The 19,460-nt window shown below is 40.0% G+C and overlaps 1 protein-coding gene across 1 annotated transcript; it reads left to right on the forward strand.

The window, feature by feature from the left end:
* The first annotated feature begins 728 nt into the window (after positions 1–728).
* Znf449 (zinc finger protein 449) lies at positions 729–17,469 on the forward strand. The gene is made up of 5 exons (XM_004875262.4): positions 729–773; positions 3,063–3,511; positions 5,147–5,351; positions 13,723–13,836; positions 14,030–17,469. The coding sequence occupies exons 2-5, from the start codon at positions 3,158–3,160 to the stop codon at positions 14,911–14,913; spliced, it is 1,557 nt and encodes a 518-aa protein (XP_004875319.1). The 5' UTR covers positions 729–773; positions 3,063–3,157; the 3' UTR covers positions 14,914–17,469.
* The last annotated feature ends 1,991 nt before the right edge of the window (positions 17,470–19,460 follow it).

Below are 19,460 nucleotides of genomic sequence, written 5' to 3' on the forward strand. Positions count from 1 at the left end.
CCGCTGACCTCATCCTCTGGTCTCGTCTGGTCAGCGGCGATGCTTCTTCCAGCGGGATCAGGTGCAGGTGTCTCAGTCGGTAGTCAGATCAACAGACTGACTAGTAGACTGGTCGGTGGGACGGATCGTCGACTTGCTTGAGGTCTTCAGCTCCTTTTATACTATTCTAACTGGGCGTTTGTGGTATTGGTTCAGACTTATCACACTGTCCATTTTGGACCACGCCCTGTCCAGTATGGGGTGCATCCTTATCAATTCCACACCGCTTAAGGTTCTACTTCTATATCTTATGGTTACTATGGTTACATATCACTCACAGCACTCTTAAAGTCACAGCATACTTTAGGGTTACAGCACACTTATAGTTATAGCACACTTAGGGTTATACAATTCCATCTTATTTTAAAGTGTTCTCCACACAGAGGTTTGAGAATCACTGACTAGGTCACAACATTTAAAAAAGGTTTTCCACCTACTCCGGTTACTCTAAGGCTATTGGACAGAAACCCTCACTTAGTTCCTGACCCCCAGCTGGCCCCACCAAGACACCCTGGGGCCAAGAAGTCATTAGACCGGAAATGAGAGCACTTCCAACGCAGTTTAGAGCTAGGAAGCTCGGGAGAGCCCCGGCCCCTCTCACGTCAGCATCCTTGCGGGTCCTGAACTCAGTAGGCGGCGTGAGGCCTGCCGGGAGATGTAGTCCACAGCGTGACTCCGCGCCTGCGCCTTGAGCATTTGCGGGTGAGCTTGGGAGAGCAGTGGGCGCTGAGGCGGTGAGTCCCGGAGCGGCCAGAGGGCGTGGCCGTCCCTGGGGCGCGGGCGCGGGTAAAGGGGTTCCCTTCGCCTGCCTGGGCCAGGCGGCCAGGTAGATTCCAGATATGCCCCGGGCGGTGGGCGCCAAGGGCTGCGTGGGGCGTTGGGCCCCTTATCGGATCAGGGACCCCGCCGCAGCTCCTTGAGACCCGGCCAGGCCTTCCTGTGAATCCTCCCGGGCTGGGAGTGCACCTCTGGGCGGCGGGACCTCGTCGCCCAGGAGCGCTCCAGAACCACGCCCGAAGCACCAGCGTCCTTTTTTACATTGGCTTTTAGATTTTTCAGGGATATGTCACTCTTGCCTTTAACCAAATGCCCTCTTTTCTCACATCGCTGTACTCGTAGGCCCTATGAGGGTGGGCTCAGGACTGGGAGGTTTGGGGGGAAATCACTTACCCCACAGTGAAGTGAACTTTTAACTGGGAAGGGCCGATGGAAGGAAACCCGGAGGGTCACTTCCCTGGTAGACGTGGTGGAAGGTTTTGGGTCACTTAGGGGAGGGCTGGCCAGCTGTGAGGCTGGATCCGATTAACGGGTGGGTCCACCGCCAAAAAGCCACAGTTCCTGGATGCCTTCCAGCAACGGTTAGATGGCTAGGCTCAGGAAAGTAGAAGCTTCCTAGAAAGGAGACTTGTCCAGCAATAAACCTTAATTGAGCCTTTTCCTTGTGCCAGGCACGCAGCTATTCGCTTTCCATACAGTTGGATCCAGGCAGGATATTTTATGAAGTTGTTACAATTATATATGTGTTGCAGACAGGCACTGATGTTCAGGGTCACACAGCTAGCCGCTTATCATGCCTACATCCATCTGCCACAGAGTTCAGGTTACCATCTTGATAAAGGGTGGTATGGAGACACCATTTAAATTTTGCTTGACCGGGGGGAAATAGTCATGAGTATTTCTTTTTAATGATCCTCCTCTGGGGAAGAAAAAAGGTACAGGACCTATAACAGCAAATACAGAGAGAGAAAGAAAGAGAGAGTGCAGGGTGGGGGAACAGTGAGGGAGAGAGGGAGAGATTGAGATTGATTCAGCAAATGCAGAGAGAGCTCTATAGTACAAGAGCAGGTACAGGTCCTGAGACCTGTGGAATACCACTTCTATAACCTTTCTGTGATCTCAATGATTGCAATAAAAGCATCTTGATGGTTTTAGATATTCTAATTACTGGAGACTTTTTTTTTTTTTGTAGCGAGGATGGAAGTCGGGACCTTGTTCTTTCGAGGCAGGTAGTGGAACCACTGAGCTAAATCCCCAGTCTGGAGACTATTGATTCTAACCTCATCACCATTTCCCTTTGGCATTTTCAGTGTGACTTGGAGGAGATATTCAATTCCGCTAAGCATCAAACCTTTGTTCCTCATCTTCATTCAGGGAATAGCACTAATACCTACTCCTGAAGTTGGAAGAGGTTTAACTGAACTGATACATGCAGGATACTTAGAACAGTACATTGCCTGAATTTGATGAGAGTCCTTCATTATAAATTCAGAGCAGATTCCTCATGACCTGTCCTGTGCAGTGTATTTTCTCATAGAAGAGCCATTTGGAATGCTATGGGAGGAAGAGACTGAGTGATTTTGGCTGAACTATACATATCCTGAGTGGAGACGAATGAGGGATTGACAATATTCTGTCTTTGTAAAACATGGCTCTACCTAAATTCACCTTGATTGCATGATACTAAAGTATACTGAGAGCTAGATGAATATTCAAAGTTATTCAAATGTAATGTTCATGGTCCTCTTATACAGTATTTTCATATATTCAGAAACACGAGATACTTGGAGTTAGACTGGAAGTGGGATTAAATGTCAGTAGATCTATGGGGACTTATTAAGGGTAGGGTCCGTTGCATTGGGATTGTGGAATTACAGAGAAGAGCTATTCAGCAGAAATTTGGCAATGATATTTATTGAGCACTTGAAATTTAGCTAGTATTACTGAAAAACTGAATTTTGAACTAAAGTGTCACATAGGACTAGTGGCTATCATACTGTAGAACACCATTCTATAGGGTATGTGGAGGAACTTTGAGATTTTGTAAACTTTTGAAAGTATTAGGAATTGGATGTATATGGGTATTTGTCTAGGAAGTGAGGCTAGCTTTTACTAGACTCTACAAACCACCAGAAAGATTATGAATTGCTCGTTTTGGTCTGTGGTTAAAAAATAACTTAAGGGCAGTAAGTATGCCCTATTGTAACCATTGCTGTTTGTCATTTCTCGTGTCTCCCTCCCTTCAGCTGCAGGTGGCTCCCCTCAGGATTATTACAGAGAGAAACAAACTGGAATCTGAGACTTCAGGCACCAGATAAACTCCAGGCTTCTGGAAGGGGCTATGGCGGTGGCCCTGGGCTGTGCAATCCAGGCCTCCTTGAATCAGGGCTCTGTGCTACAAGAGTATGACACTGACTGTGAGGTCTTCCGCCAACGCTTCAGGCAGTTCCAGTACACTGAAGCAGCTGGGCCTCATGAAGCCTTCAACAAACTGTGGGAGCTTTGCTGTCAGTGGCTGAAGCCAAAGATGCGTTCTAAGGAGCAAATCCTGGAGCTGCTCGTGCTGGAGCAATTCCTCACTATTCTGCCCACAGAGATAGAGACCTGGGTGAGGGAACACTGCCCAGAGAATAGAGAAAGAGTTGTATCACTGATAGAAGACTTACAGAGAGAACTTGAGATACCGGAACAACAGGTGAGAAAAGGGTTTGGGGTCTTTGTTGTTAGACCAAAAGAGGAACCAAAGCGGCTGGGTCTAGACCAGAGATTTTATCTCTGTGTCATTATATATCCTCAAGATTTCTCCATAGTTCTTTTCACTTTATTCTTCTACTGCAGTTAGCATGTAAGTCAGTGGTTCACAATCCTATCAGGCCTTATACTCTTCTTTAACATATACATTATAACGCATCATCAATAATTTGCTGTTTGATCAATAGGCTACATCTGATCTTAGCCCTTTTTGTGTGTACCTGGGAGAAGATAATGATTTTTACATTGTTAAAATTTGTTTCTTTTTTGGAAAGAAGGAAAATAAATGAGACCATAAATATGGCCCCTAAAGCTGAAAATATTTGCTATTTTGCTCTTTTACAGAAACAGCTTGTCAAACCTGAGTCAAGTCAAGTCTAGAACAGATATAAAGAGAAAGGTGCATAGTTCATTATAAGCTAACAGGCATTTCTGCATAAGAATGCCTAGAATTGACTTCACCAGAAGCATTCATAAAGTGGTCAGATACCTGTATCACGGCTTAGCATCACTGTGATGGGCAGTCAGGAGTTCAGACTATGGCTCAAGTACCATGAACAACATTGCTGTTTGCCATGTGAGTTCCCAAAGTGGCAAACAGTCCTTTATCAATTGGAACAACAAATAGTGTAGTCTTCCTGGGATTTCCACAGTAGTGCATTCCTAGGAAACCCAAGTCATGCTAAAGTATGCAGAAATGGCTTGTCTCTGATCAACAAGATGTGGTTCTTGGCAGGTGCTTTTTACCTACACAGATACTTGAAGGTAAATTCCACTGTTGGTAGGAACCTGAAACAACTCTGCATTGAGAGTGATGCTCCTGTCTCTGGCCTGTTAGGGGGCAGGGGCAGTGGTACTACCCCTTATTTAGAGCCACCATCATGCAAAGCATCTTCAGGAAGGGCAGACTGAGCAGAGGGCAGTGTCTCTGGAAGAAGGGAGCTTGTGCTTCCACTTGGAGACTCGGGATCCTGAGTGTGGTGTGGCGTGGGTTTGGCAGGAGCCATTGGCTTCAAGGTAAGTCACCAGTCTTCTTGACAAAAGCCTGAACAGCAGTGGTCTAGTCATTCCTCCCTCCCTAGAGTACCTTGGCCTAGTGGGTTCCATTCTTTTCTCTCTTTCTCTCTCTCACTCATTTTGTTACCTATACATGACTTTATCTTCCAGTGATCTAGGCATGCCCTGCCCAGCACAGTAGGCACTAGCCATGAGTGGAGCTTGAACACTTAAAATGTGGCCAGTGCTAATTCAGACTTGTGTTGAGTGGGAAACGCATATCACATGCAGAAGACGTAGTATTAAGGGGAACCTTAGGTGAATGATCTCAGTAGTAATTGTATTGATGACATGTTGAAATCCTGATGGTTGGGATATCTTGGATTCAATATGACATGTTACTTGGGTTGACCTGTCGTGTTTCTTCTCATGCACTATTTCATGTGGCCACTGAAACATTTAAAACTATATGCATGGCTCTCTGTATTGCTAGTGGACAATGTATTACTTCTGAGTGAGCAAAAGCTAACTGTACATCCAGTGGGTCTGAACAGAAAGTGATAGGTTCTGGCCTTTCCCCCAGGTTGACATGCATGACATACTTTTGGAAGAACTGGCGCCAGTAGGAACAGTACCCATGCCACCAGACATGCATCTGGAGTCACCTGCCCTCCAGGTAATGGGTCCTGTCCCAGAGGCCTCAGTCACAGAGGCCTGGATCCCACAGGCAGGGCCACAGGAGCTGAACTACGGTGATGCTGGAACATGCCAGCCCTTTCTGGACACTGGTAAGAGAGGGTCTTGTTTATGCTCCTTTGTTTCTGTGTGAGAGCTCAAGTGTACTCAAGGACTGGGGATGGGTTGGAAATGCAGGCTTCTCAGTGGAAATACACTGTTCACATAAAGAGGAAGAGCAGTAGGAGAAAGAAGAGAGAGGGAAAAGAGGAGAAAAGGGTAACACAAGGAGGAGAAAGGAAAGAATAAGGGAAAGTCTGGGAATAGTAGGGAACTTTGGAGAGAATAGTGTTGGGAACTGGTGAAACTAATACTCAGTGGCCTTGACCAAGAATGCTACACAGGAAAGCCATGGAAGTTTGGATACTCTGGGTGAGGCCTCATTTTTCCAGCAAATTTTGACCCACAGCATCTGTGTTATTGCTTGTCCCTAGGGCTTAAGAGCCTCATTCAAAGTTAATACTTTAGGAACATTCTCTTGGCAGATCCTTTAGGAGGCTTCAGTCTCTTCCATAATGTAGGAATACATATGTCATGAAATCCCCACCTAGACCAGTGTGTCTGAATGTGCTGTATGTCTGCATCATCCGGTTTATATGTTCAACAAGCTCTCCAGGTGACTGTTGGCAACACACAAATTTGAGAAGTATGGCAGGGTGAGTTCTAGGAGGAAAACTTCTGGGTGGAGAAAGGCTGCTATACGGCATGACCCAGATTCCCCTGAATTTCCCTCCCCTGTAGGGTTTTCTTATCTTGTTAACACAGACTCCCGGGCACAGCTCTTGTCGCCATTAAGGCTTTGGTCCAGGTATGGCCAAGAGCCCTCCACCCTTCCTCCCCTGCCACAGCTTCAACAGGTCGGCACTTTGACTGCATAGTACTGAGACAGCAGGTGAGAATGACATAAGGGAGTTAGGTAGAGAGCAGTCTGACTTACAGAAGTAGAAATGTCTGATGCACCCATGACTAGCACAGGGCCATGTCAAAGCAGAACTATATAATAATTTCATCTATGTTCCAATCTTTACATTACCTTCATTTCATGGTCTTTTAAATTTTAACAAATGTGTTGATGTATATTTACTTTCAACAAATGATAGAACTTAACTAGTCCTATTAAATTATAAGTCTTCATGTGCATTCTGATTCTCCATGTTAATTATGCTTCTTTTGTCAACATTGCAGGTACAAAGATCATACAGCAGCAGTATTACTCTTGGTGTTAATATTTTACTCTAAATCACATGGAAATCCATTCTATTTACCAAAAATAGGTATAATTAATTAAGTAAAAAAGTACAAATTTGAGGGACAGGAAATTATCCTGTTTTCATTACTGTTTAAATTGATAAACTGTGCTTTGCAAAATCATGGAAGACTTATTGTTCCATTATTTAAAGGTTACTTACACCTTTTACCTTTTTTAATGAAAACATCTTGATGTATTGCATGAAGTGCATCCTATTGGAGAGGAAAAGCGCAAGACACTGGCTATGTGGAGAAGAAATTTATAAGTAATGTAAGAAATTGATAAATTTTATTTCAAAGGTTGGAATTTTTTCCTGTCACCAAAAAAACTAAGTTGTTGGATAGATATAAAATGTGCATGCACACACACATATTAGTCACTTAATGATATTTATATAAATAAAAACACAATCCTTGTAAAACAAAAGCACTTTAGTAAAAACTACAAAGTGATTCAAGAAGGATATTAGCATTAAAAAAACCTCTTGACCAGCTTAGGTAAGCTTTGTCAATTTTGTTGTTTCCAAAGAAACAACATTGGTTTCAATGACTTTCTCTGTTGTTTTACAGTTTTCTGTTTCATTAGATCCTACTGAAATCTTTATTATTTTCCTCTTTCTAGTTGTTTCCAACTGAATTTGCTCTTCTTTTTCTAGTATTTTAAGATGGAAAATTGGGTTATTATTTCAGTTTTTCCTGTTTAATGTAGGCATTTACAGGTATAAATTTCCTTATAAGCAAAGCTTTATGTATATGCCTTACATTTTGGTATGCAGTGTGTTCATTTCCATTTATCTCAAAATAGTCTTGATTTCCTTTTTTGGTTGTTTTGACTGATTAGTTATTAAGCAGCATATTGTTTAATTTCCACCTATTTGTGAAAATCTCAGTTTTTCATTTAATTTTGGTGGGAGAATATATTTTGTAATTTTGATACTTTTACATTTTGCAGTGTTTGTTTTATGGTGCAGCACCTCATATGCCCTGGAAGTTCTTCTGTGTGTACTTGTGAAGAATGTGTGTTTCTGTTGTTGGCTGGAGTGTTCTATGAATGTCTGTTATGTTTAGTTTGTTTGTAGTATTTTCTATATCTTCTGTTGTTGATCTTTTACCTAGATTTTTGAAGGATTTATTGAAGTGTCTTGCTGTAGAATTGTCTAGTTTTACTGTTTCTGTCAGTTTTTGCTTCATGTATTTCGACTGCATGTATGTTCTTAGATGTTATAGTTTCATGAAACATTTATTCTTTTTATTATCATAAAATGATTATCTTTATCTGTAGTAACTTTGTGTGTGTGTTTGAGAGAGACAGAGAGAGAGAGAGACAGAGAGAGAAAGAGAGAGACAGAGAGAGAAAGAGAGACAGAAAGACAGGGAGGGAGAGAGAGAGAGAGAGAGAGAGAGAGAGAGAGAGAGAGAGAGAGATACATAGATAGATGCTGAAAATTGAAACCTAGGGCCATGACACTGAACTATGTCCCCAGCCTTTTAAAAATGTTTTATTTAGACAAAGGATCTCACTAAGTCGCTAAGTTGCCCAGACTAGGCTCAAAGTTGTGGTCCTCCTGCCTTACCCTCCCAAAGTGCTGGGAATACAGGTAGGTATAGGCATGTGCCACCATATTTGGCTTGATACCCCCATTTTCAGGTGAAGAAACTGAAGTTTAGAAAAGTTAATTGCTGTCACTCTTCTCTTTCTATGTTGTTCCTTTGTTTTTTATTTATTTGCCAGTACTGGGGATTGAACACAGAGCCCTTGCACTGAGCGCCATCCTGAGTCCTTTTCTATTTTGAGATAGGGTCTTGCTGAGGTGCTGAGTTGCCAAGGCCCTGCTTGAATTTGTGATCCTCCTACCTTAGTTTCCCAGAATGATGGGATTACAGACATGTGCTACCACACCTGGCCTTTTTTAGATTTAATATCTATGTTGTTTAGTTATTTTGTGGCTGTTATTTACAGAATATATGTTTCTCCATACCTTTACTTTCAATCTGTTGTACCTTTGAACCTAAAGTGTATCTACTGTAGTCAGTATATAGTTGGATCTTTGAAAAAAATCCAATCTGAGTTTCTCTGCCTTTTCACTGAGTTGCTTAATCCATTCACATTTAATCTTTTTTATGTGGTTAGATTTACATCTGCCACTTAACTTTCTATTTCTGATTTTTGTCTTTTTTGTTCCTCTGCCCCTTCTACTGCTTTCTTTTGCATTAAATAAATATTTCTAACATTTTACTTACCTTAGTGTATTTTCACAGTTTTTAGATTTACTTCCTTCGTGGTTGATCTATGGTTTTTCCATGAATATCTGATCTTATAATCAGCTTCAAAGATATACTAACTTAATACCAATAAGATATAAAAATATTTGTTCTATATAGCTCTATACATATTTCTTCCCTTTTGTGATATTGCTCTCATACTTAGTACATCAAAAATATTATAAACCCAACAATTCATTCTTATGGTCATTACTTTGTATAATTTTAAGACTTTAACAAAAGCTGAGAGAAGGAAATACATTATGGTTTTGTTATTTGTGTTTTATTTTTGAAATTTTTTAAATGTTTTATTCATTTTTATTAGTACATATGTGCAATACATAATGAACACATTCAGCATGTGGAGTTGGTGCATATACATATCATATCTTAGTCCTTATTACTTCCCTTTCCCTTCTCCCTCCCCTTCCCTCTATCCCTAGATCTTCTTCCCATCTACAAAAGGTCTACTCGAACTTTTGTTATATTGACATTATTTATCATTCCTGATTTTCTTCATTTGTCCCTGTAGATTTGAATTACCAAAGTAGTTATTTTTTTAATCCTGTATAGCTTTGCTCTTGCCCATCTCATCTGTGCTCCTATTGGCAAGTACATTACATTTCTGTTATAGCACTTGTATTTTAAGCCTTTAAGAGGAGAAACAAGTTTTCAGTTAAACTATCCTTTCTAATTACATAATTACCTTTATTTGTGCTGTTTTTTAAAATGTGGATCAAATTTCATTTAGAATGAGGAACTTCCATGTCTGCTAGCAGTGAATTCTCTCAGTTTCGTTTCTCAGGAATATCTCTATTCCATATTCATTTTTGAAAGATAGATTTGCTGAAGGTAAGATTCTTGGTTGACAATTTTCATTTTTCTCTGATTACTTTGAATATGTCATGCCACTGCCTCCTATCCTCCACTGTTTCTGATGTGAACTCAGTTTTTAATTTCATTGAGGGTCCTTTGTAACTGACCAGTCATTTCTCACTTCCTGTCTTTCAAGGTTTTACCTCTTTATGTGACTTTTAGGACTATGATATGTCTGTGAATCCCCTTGTATTCACCTGCATGGAATTCATTGAACTTTCTAGATACTGGAATAATTTTTTCAATACACTTGGAGAATTTAGGGCCATTATATTTTCAATTTTTTTTTCTGCAGCCCAGTAGAAATAACTATGGTTCAAGGGTGACTTTGCCATAGGAGAAATGTCAGTTTAATATTTCTTTCTTAGTATTGTAGGAGATAGACTTCACTAAAATTGTCCAGCCATTCACTAAACAAATAAGCAAATAGCAATGCAAAGTACTCGGGGATGACATAGAGTTGCTGGAATATATTATCTAAAATGTCCAGTTTCCAACAAAATTATAAGACATGCATTGGACAGGAAAGTATGATTCATATTATTGAGGGGAGAAAAGCATGCAGTAGAATCTGCTTATGAGTTTTTACTAGATAGAGATTTAACAAAGACTTCAAAGTTGCCATTACTAACATGTTTCAAGAACTTAAGGAAAAACACGTGATTTAAAAAGTAAAGAAGTTGTGACAGTATCACAATAGAGAATGTCAATAAACAGAAATTTTAAAAAATCAAGTGGTAATTTTAGAGTTGAAAAGTCTAATAGCTGTCAGTCAGCTTTCCATTAATGTAACAAATATCTGAGATAATCAATTTATAAAATGGAAAAGTTTTATTTTGATTCATAGCTTTGGAGGGGTAGAGTGGTGGCCCCTTTGCTTTTTGGACTATGGACAGGCAGCACACCAGGCTAAAGAGTACATTGTGGAACAAAGCCATTCATCTCATAGCCATGAATGAAAAAGAGAAAGAGGAAGGCACTAGGGTCCCAAAGTCCTTTTCAAGGGCATGCCCATAATTACCTAAAACCTCTCACTAGGTACCATGTCTTAAAGTTTTCACTGCCACCCAATAGCATGAATCTGGGGACCAAGCCTTTAACACATGGTCCTGTGAGGGACATTATAGATCCAAACTATAGAAAACTGTAATGAAAAAGTTACTAGAGTCGTTCAAAGGTACATTTGAACCATCAGAAGAGAGAATTAGTGAGCTTGATGACAAATCATTGCAAATTATGCTATCATAAGAACAGAAAGGCAAAAGTGAAAAATGAATGGGGTCTCAGGGAAAAGCAAGGTGCCATTAAGTGTACCAACTTGTATATATTTTAGTAAAAGTCCCAGAAGAGATTCCTCTGCATGTAGCTGTGGGGAAGAGGGTATCCAGGACTTTTGGCTACACCATTCTGTGATGGAAGTAACTGAAAGTGAGAGGTAAGGGAAGCCATTGAGATTCCGATGCCTCAAATTCACATTGTTCTTAAAGAATTTTAATTGATTTTCTCAAATCTTTCTTCATTTGCTCTGTGTCCTTAAGACTGTCACCAGTTGGCCACAGGTTCTTTTACTCAATTCAGATAGAAATCGCAGTTTGATGTTAGCAGTTCCAGGCTTTGAGTGCCAGTGGCTCTCACCCATTAGGGTTACAGCTCTGAGCTTTCAGTATCGTGTCTCTTAGTTCTTGATGTTATAGCTCTTGGTGGCTCCCGCCACCCCTATTAGCACCTCAGCAGCCAAGGCTGCTTTCTTCAGCTCTTCCACCAGCTTCCACTGCCTCTCTGGTAGTCTCGACAGTTCACTGCAAGTTACCACTGGTTGCCACCAGTCTTGGCTCTTCATTGCTCCACTGCTCTCTAGAGCTGTTTAGGGCTAATAGGTCCTAGTATCACAAGCACTTTTTTGCTGCAACCTGCTCATCCCACTTTACCCAAAATATGAATCATGTATAGACAATAGGACTACTCAAGCAAGGCTTTACTGGGACCTGTGCTGCAGCAGAGGAAGGTAGTGCACAGGAGGGAGCCCTCCTTAACTGACCCAAGAAGTGTAAGGGAGTGCTGCTTATATAGAGGAGGAGCAGGCTATACATGAGTAGTTTTCTGCATTTCACAGACCCACTTGGAGACTTTTGCAGTAGTAACAGGGGGGGTGTACAGTCATCTGAATGTTATATAGTAGAATTTTCCAGAATAGTTGCAGGACAGCATCATCTGGGATAGGTTCGTGCCTGCTTGGCCAAGGCAAATATCTCCCTGGATGTCTGTGGGGCATGTAGTATCACCTTTGCTCATAAAAGCTCTGCCAAACTTCATGGGAAGTAGCTGCTTGATTGACAGTTCCCATGTTTCCCTGAAATGATGGGGCTAAAATCATTACTGATACTGTTTTCAGGGGATCTCCAGGAGGTGTGGCCATGTTGACCAAGGCCCATTGAGGATATCAGCAGTGGGCCCAGTCCCTCCCTGATCTTTGTCTTGTCAGGTGCCAGTTTTCTGTTGCTCCTTAGAGAGTCAGTATCAGCAGTTGAAAGTCAGGGGGAGACATCATAGTTGTCAGAGGAGCCTTGGCTTCTGTCAGCATGGCCTAGAGGGCAGGTACTGAAGCAGCTACAGAGGTGGCACAAAGACACTGGGGTCAGCGGCGCCAGGCCACTCTTGGGGAGGAGGGGGGAGCAAGAGGGTGCCCATGATGTCAGTCAGATCACACCGTTCCTCCACCTGTTGAAAGCAGTCCTTGTTTTGTTTTCTGATCTCAGGATCATTTGGACAAACTTTATGTGTTTTGTTTTTTACTTTTAAAATTTCACCGGTTTCGCTGAGAGATGGATCTGCAGCGCACATTACAGTGTCATGCTAGGAGTCCATCCACAAGCTCCTCTCTACATTTAGATTATAAATCAGCATTTTACACCTAGGCCTTTGCTACTCACTTCTAAGTTTCAGTTTACTCCTTCTTTTACTGCGCAACAGCTTTACTTTGATCTACAACCTTCAGTTTTATTTGACTTATTCCATATTACCCTTTAGTCTCACCCAAACAAAAACAAAATAGTAAATTTAAGCACCATTTGTTTGAAATCCATCTTTGTGTTTCCTAATCTTAAAAAGGAAATATATGGTCTTGACACCATAAAACAAATAAAATTTAGTCCACTTCTTATGTCATGATATAATGTTCAGAAATTTAAATTTTTCTTTGGATTAACATTAGCTAAACTGATTTGCTCATGCTATCTTAATAATGCTGATATAAAGCCATTACCTCACATTTAGATCTCAAATTGGTCATTTCCAACCCACTTTTCAGTGCAAAGTAGTACACTTGGCTAGAGATGAGAAAGGTGAGGAAGGAGCATGGAAAACAGGATGCCAGCCACAGTGGCTGTCAATGAGGATGGGGTGGGGGTGACGGCTAGATAGGAGAGAGCAAGGGGTAGAAGCTTTACTTGTGTGTCATGTCCTTTGATTTACAGTTAGAAGCACAGTTTGATCATCATTTGGCTTAATTTTAAGAAAACCCCACTTCTGGACATTAACCGAAACAAGGACTACTTTTCCTGGCTGCCAGCTCAGTTCAATTTCCATTTTAATTTGAAAGTCTTAACTGAACTTATTCCATTAAATAGCTTACTGCCTCCTACTTTTACCTTTCTATTTTCACCCAGCATTCAGTACTATTTCCCACTTTTAGTATGCCAAAATTTTATGATGATTCATATCACATTTTAGCTCTAAGCTAAGTAGATCTATTATCAGAATAGATGCAGAAGTAATTTAGTGCACTGATTTCAGCACACAATTGATTCTCTCACTGTCCATACGTTAGAGAGTAGCCTTGAAGTGAGCACAAAAGTATATTATCTTCATTTTTTGTTTTCTTATCTTTTAAAAAAACTATTATAAGTGACTCCAGATGAAATCATAGTATGTGAGGAGGAAGTGGATATTAAGGGGCCCTGTGTCCAAGAAATCAGCCTAAATTCTGGGACAGCTTTTGATGAACTAAACTATTATGCTTCTCTTCTTTCCTATAACCAGGATATCCACTGCCAAAGCTTGATGTAAACTTCCCACTGGAGCAGCGAGAAGAGCCATGGGTAAAGGAATTACAGGATTCCAAAGAAATGAAACAATTACTTGATTCCAAGATAGGTAAGTAATTGTTCATTGACATGCTAGGGAAGAAAGAACAGAAAAATTGAGTCTTAATCTGGGTGAAGAGCTTTGTATTCTGCTTAAGAATTTCTATATTCCTGCTAATGGTTTAATACGACTTTTGGTTTTCCTTCATTTATTTTTCTCTTAGAATACAATTAACATCTTCAGTTTCTATTTCTTTTCTCAGGTTTTGATATGGGGTTAGAAAATGAAGAAGATGCTTCAAAACAGAAAAAACTGGAGAATATATATCCATTTATTGTAACTTTAGAGGGGAATTCTCTGCATGGTCCCGTTATGGAAAAAGACTATGTACCATTAGAAAATCAATGGGAGCTACCCCCGGAGGATTTACAGACAGATTTAACTAAACTCGTGGATCAGCAGAACCCCACTCTAGGCGAGACACTTGAGAGCAGCAGCTTGGAAGAACCTCTCAACCCTAGGCCCCAAAAGAAGAAGAATCCAGGAGAGAAACCTCACCGATGTCCTCAGTGTGGAAAATGTTTTGCTCGGAAGTCACAACTTACTGGGCATCAGAGAATTCATTCAGGGGAAGAACCTCACAAATGCCCTGAATGTGGAAAAAGATTCCTTCGTAGTTCAGACCTTTATAGACACCAACGACTTCACACAGGAGAGAGACCCTATGAATGTACTGTGTGTAAAAAGCGATTCACGCGGCGGTCACACCTTATTGGGCACCAGAGAACTCATTCTGAAGAAGAAACATATAAATGCCTTGAATGTGGGAAGAGTTTTTGTCATGGATCAAGTCTTAAAAGACATCTGAAAACTCACACAGGTGAAAAACCTCACAGATGTCATAATTGTGGGAAAAGTTTTAGTAGACTGACCGCGCTTACTTTGCACCAGAGAACACATACTGAAGAGAGACCATTTAAATGTAATTACTGTGGGAAAAGCTTTAGGCAGAGGCCAAGCCTCGTTATTCACTTAAGAATCCATACAGGGGAAAAGCCATATAAGTGTAGTCATTGTTCTAAAAGCTTCAGACAGAGAGCAGGCCTTATTATGCACCAAGTCACTCATTTTAGAGGACTGCTTTAAGAATTGTTGAGGGAAACAGGTCCTACAGAAGCTAACACTAACTCAAAAAAATTGTAACCTGCAGTAGCCTGTTTGTTTGGAAGGACCTTTTTGTTTGAACTCATGACAACAGTTTTTTTTGGGGGGGGGTTATTAGCATTTTTATTTTGAGAATTCAAAACTGCAGACAGTATAAGAATTCCAAGTGTTGATATATTTCAATCTTTCTTTACAAAAGGTGTGGGGAGGGGCTATTTTTAAAATCCATCTTCAGTGGCATATGAGTTGTAGAAGAGCCACCTATATTAGCAGCTTTCCTAACTTGATTTATCCTGTCTCCACAACTCTTTTTTATTAAAATAGGAGATTTTATGTTCCAAGGCAGCCATGTCCTAAGTATAAGCATAAAGCATAAAAATGATGACAGACCTTTTAGGGGTAGGATCAGTATAATGGATAACCATGTCTATTGACCTATCTGTTGTAGAAGTACCATACATACTCTGCTGTGTAATTATTAAAGATGAACTCAAAACTTTAGATGTTCCAAAGTGGCAAGAATGGAGATAGTGAATTTTGTCAAACAATAAAATTACGTCAGGAGCACAAGAATGGAGGGGTTATCATTTTCCTGGTGAGAACTGGGTTATTTCCATTAAAATTTTTATATTTAAGAAAATTTAGATTTTAACCTTTACTTCTGAACTTTGCAAAGTTTGCTGGTCTGCTCAGTTGGCAGGCTGTGGTGATGGTGCCTAGTATTGATAATTTAGCTCTAGGTCTAGAAGAGTCCACTTGAAGCCAGGTGTGGTGCACATCTATAATCCCAGCACTCTGAGAGGCTGAAGAAGGAGGATCGCATTTTTGAGTCCAGCCTGAGAAAATTAATGACTTACCAAGAACTTGTCCCAAAATAGAACATCAAAAAAGGGTGGGGCAAGGCCCTGGGTTTGATCTCCATTACCACAAAAAGTAAAGAACTCACTTGACTGTGGAAGTTGTACAAGTAGGATCTAATTTAACTGAGATTGACTGAAGAATCAGTATCCATGGCTTTTTACTCTCTTTTGGTAATTCACTCATGTGTCTTTCAGTGCTTTTGAAATTTTACCCATTCCTTAGTTCATTGTCTCCTGTAAGAATGTGTCATAGAACACTTAGTTCTGCAAGATACTCTGCAAGTAAGTTTCTGAGTTGCTTCCTGCTATTTCCCCTTCCTGGATTCATAGTGCACATCAGCGTATGAGACTCTGGGAGAGATCTGCTAGTAAAGGAGGAGAAAGCACCTCTTTGGCTCAATGTTTTCCAAACTTACTTGAACCCAGTACACCTCTTTTCTTGTTCATTCAATGATAACTTACAGAACTATTATTCTGCAAATGTCCCTTGGAATACACTACCTTAAACAAATATTTCTTTAACTACAATATTGTTCTGTTGCTCCCAAGCTAGTTATCTCCAGTTGTTTTAAGGGTATTATAAAAAAATTCTTTAAAAATATACATCTTTTTGGCCAGGGATTTAGCTCAGTGGTTTTGCCGCCTGCTGCGCAAGCACAAGGACCCCAGTTCTATCCCTGGTACCAAAAAAAATATATATATATATATATATATATACATCTTTTGTATAATACACACATATATCATTTCAAGGAGGTGAGGATCACTAATTTATATCATTTATAAATTGTTCAGTGATTGTCAACCTCTTCATTTTCCTTATAAGTACACATACACGCACACACAAATACAGATCCATACACAATACCATTTTAAGAAGGTGAGGATCACAAATTCAGGCAAATTAAAAGTTGCCAGTGATTATCACCCTTTTTGAATTTTACTTATAATTACACACACACACAGTTGTTGCTTATATAAATATTCCCATATAATCGTGGTAACAACTCAAATTCCCACATGAGGGAAGAAGTCTCATTATCAGTTAAAGCTGTTAGCATGTGAAAATATTCATTGAGCCTAGTTCCTTGTTGTAATATACAAGAAATAGGACATTCAAGCATTTTTCTTTTATGAAGATATCCAGTCATTCTTTCCTTAACTAGGACTAGGGAGGTATATCTCTTCTATTGCACTGAATTGCTTGCAACTGATATCTAAGCATTTGGGAGTATCTGCTATGTGCCTAACTAGTCCTGTTCTAGGCTTAACAGAAGCTAGTAAAGAAGTACAATTCATGGGTCAGGCTCATAAAAGAGTTTATAATATCTCTAGTTATAAACAAGAGTTGGGGAACACATGGAGAACAATGCAAGAGAGTTTGTAATTAAGTGCCAAATCATATCAAGTGCCAGAGCCAGGATGTGTCTTTAACTCTTGACATCCAGGTCCCTGTATGATGCTGCTATATTTTTAGGGTTAAAATTGAGATCTCAGTAGCAATAGACATGTAATATGGGAGGAGTCTGAATGTAGAGATGAAAAATACCGAATGTAATGGCTTCTCTTTTCTCTCTTGTGGAATCGCATTCAAACCAGAAAACAGTGCCTTAGAATGGATGTGCCCAACTGCTCTGTATTTATACAATATTTTAATAAAATGGAAATGTGTATGCTATTCCTGTTTCTCTTGCATTAATTGTTTGAACAACTTAAGAGATGCTCCCCAGAACACTGGCAACAAGCATCACATTTGACTTCTGTCCCCATTCCAAGTTGGGATCACTTTTCTGTCTGCAACCATACTACACTGATTATCCGTTGTTTTTAGCATTTAATACTGACAACCTCCCTTATGTATGTTATGAACAAGCATGATTAGATTTTTATAAGACAGAATGTCTCATATTCTTCTCTTTGTTACAGTGCCCTGCATATAATAAGCATTAGTAAATATCTGTGGCATTGAATGAAGAAACATGATATTGTTCTTGGAAACAGATTGCATAGTTATAATATTGCATGGATATACCTCACTAGCACATATACAGTCCCAAACTGTCTATTATGAAGGGCAAAAGACAATACACACTTTATAAGTACTAAAAAGAGTAAATAAAATATATGCTTTCAGGCCCTGTGCAGTACAGGCTTTCAATAAATACCAAGCATATTGTATTGCCATTCTTTTTAATGATAAAAGCATTTAAGACTAATGATTTTCAAAGTATGGTTTTGGTCACATTTCATAGTTTTTATTATGTTATTGATTTCAAAATTGTTACTTTCGTTTTCATTATAATTCCCTTTTGACTCATGAGCTGTATAGTTTTGCCATTGTCCTTTTAATTTTTGGTTTGTTGTATTGTGACTAGAAAATAAGTTTTATTCTATTTCCTTTAAAGCTCATTTAAGTTTTTTTAAAAAAGACATTTGGTAAAATTTTGTGTGTTTCCTAGAGACTCAAAAATAAGTGTTCCATTTGTGGACACAAATTCTGAATACATCTTTGGCCTTCCAGTTACTTTAATATCTTCAGGATTATTCATGTGGAGGAGCAATGACATAGAGATTAGGTTGCTGCCCAGTCTGCTTCCTTGCACTTATGTACTCTCCCTTTTCTTGGCAAGGGGTCTTTTTCGTTTTTTTAAATGTTCTATGAATGTTATATAGAAATTGTTAATAGCTGTCTTAGTATCGATGCTACCAGTAAACCCAAGAGACTGAAGGAGGTAGGAGTGGCCTTGCCTGTCCAAGAAGGCTGAGAATGCTCCCTCTGGGGATCCCATGGTTGCCCTTCCTTCCTCCTCTTGAGCCCAGAGCAGTCCTTTAATGTTTTTGCGTCCCTCATCCTCCTGAGTCACCAGGGCCTGTTCAATCGTGTTTTAGGGAAATAGGGAAAGTACATGGGACTCGGTCCCCAAGTGACTCACCACTGGTGGAGGAAGAGATTTACTGCACTTTGCTACCTTGCACCTGAGGTCTCCATGGCACTCTGACGGGGACCAGATTGGGCACCTCCAGGTCACCACATGAGCCTTATTCCTGCAAGCCCCAGTTCTAACCTCCTGACGTTGTCTGAATATTCTCATACATGACCAGAGCTCATGTTTAAGACCAGCCCGAGCTCCAACTTCTTTTCTAGTCCTCTGCAGCACAGGTGCAGTGGGATGGGGTGAGAATTATCTTTTAGTCTATCCTAGGCATTAATAGTCACATTGTTCAGCCTCTAATTCTGGGACGTCATCCACTGAGATTTGGGGAGAGTGATACATAGGTTAGCTTCTTTCAAGTCTTTTTCAGCTTACATTGTGAGAGATCTAGAAAGACCCAAATTTATATTTTCTAAGGCTCTTAACATTATAAAATATTTCATATATTTTAAATATTTACATTTAATAACATATTTATCTCCTAGTACAAAAATGTGAATGTATAAATTACTGAAGATGATTTCAAAAATCTAAAGTCGAGGTAGTCTCTAAAAATCTGCCCATATCTGTTGTTGGCCCTAGAAGAGGCCTGTTTAACCCTACTTTCAAATATACAGTATTCTATAGTGTTTCTTCAGTCATCTCTTCCCATTAGGTTCCCGTCCTGTGAAGGTTGGACAGTAGATAGCAAACTGTGAAGAAAAAGAAGCCTCTCACCTTAGCCTGGAATGGGAGG

Source organism: Heterocephalus glaber, unplaced genomic scaffold (assembly GCF_053883595.1).
Source record: "Heterocephalus glaber isolate CG9 unplaced genomic scaffold, H.glaber_assembly_v1.0 deba00001765, whole genome shotgun sequence".
Lineage (NCBI taxonomy): Eukaryota > Metazoa > Chordata > Mammalia > Rodentia > Bathyergidae > Heterocephalus > Heterocephalus glaber.

What these genes read in the sequence shown, in the direction of transcription:
- Znf449 (XM_004875262.4), top strand. Translation starts at nt 3,158, where the DNA reads ATGGCGGTGGCCCTGGGCTGTGCAATCCAGGCCTCCTTGAATCAGGGC. An exon ending in TTGAGATACCGGAACAACAG is followed by an intron (nt 3,512 to 5,146) that starts GTGAGAAAAGGG and finishes CCTTTCCCCCAG; the next exon opens with GTTGACATGCATGACATACT. An exon ending in CCAGCCCTTTCTGGACACTG is followed by an intron (nt 5,352 to 13,722) that starts GTAAGAGAGGGT and finishes TCCTATAACCAG; the next exon opens with GATATCCACTGCCAAAGCTT.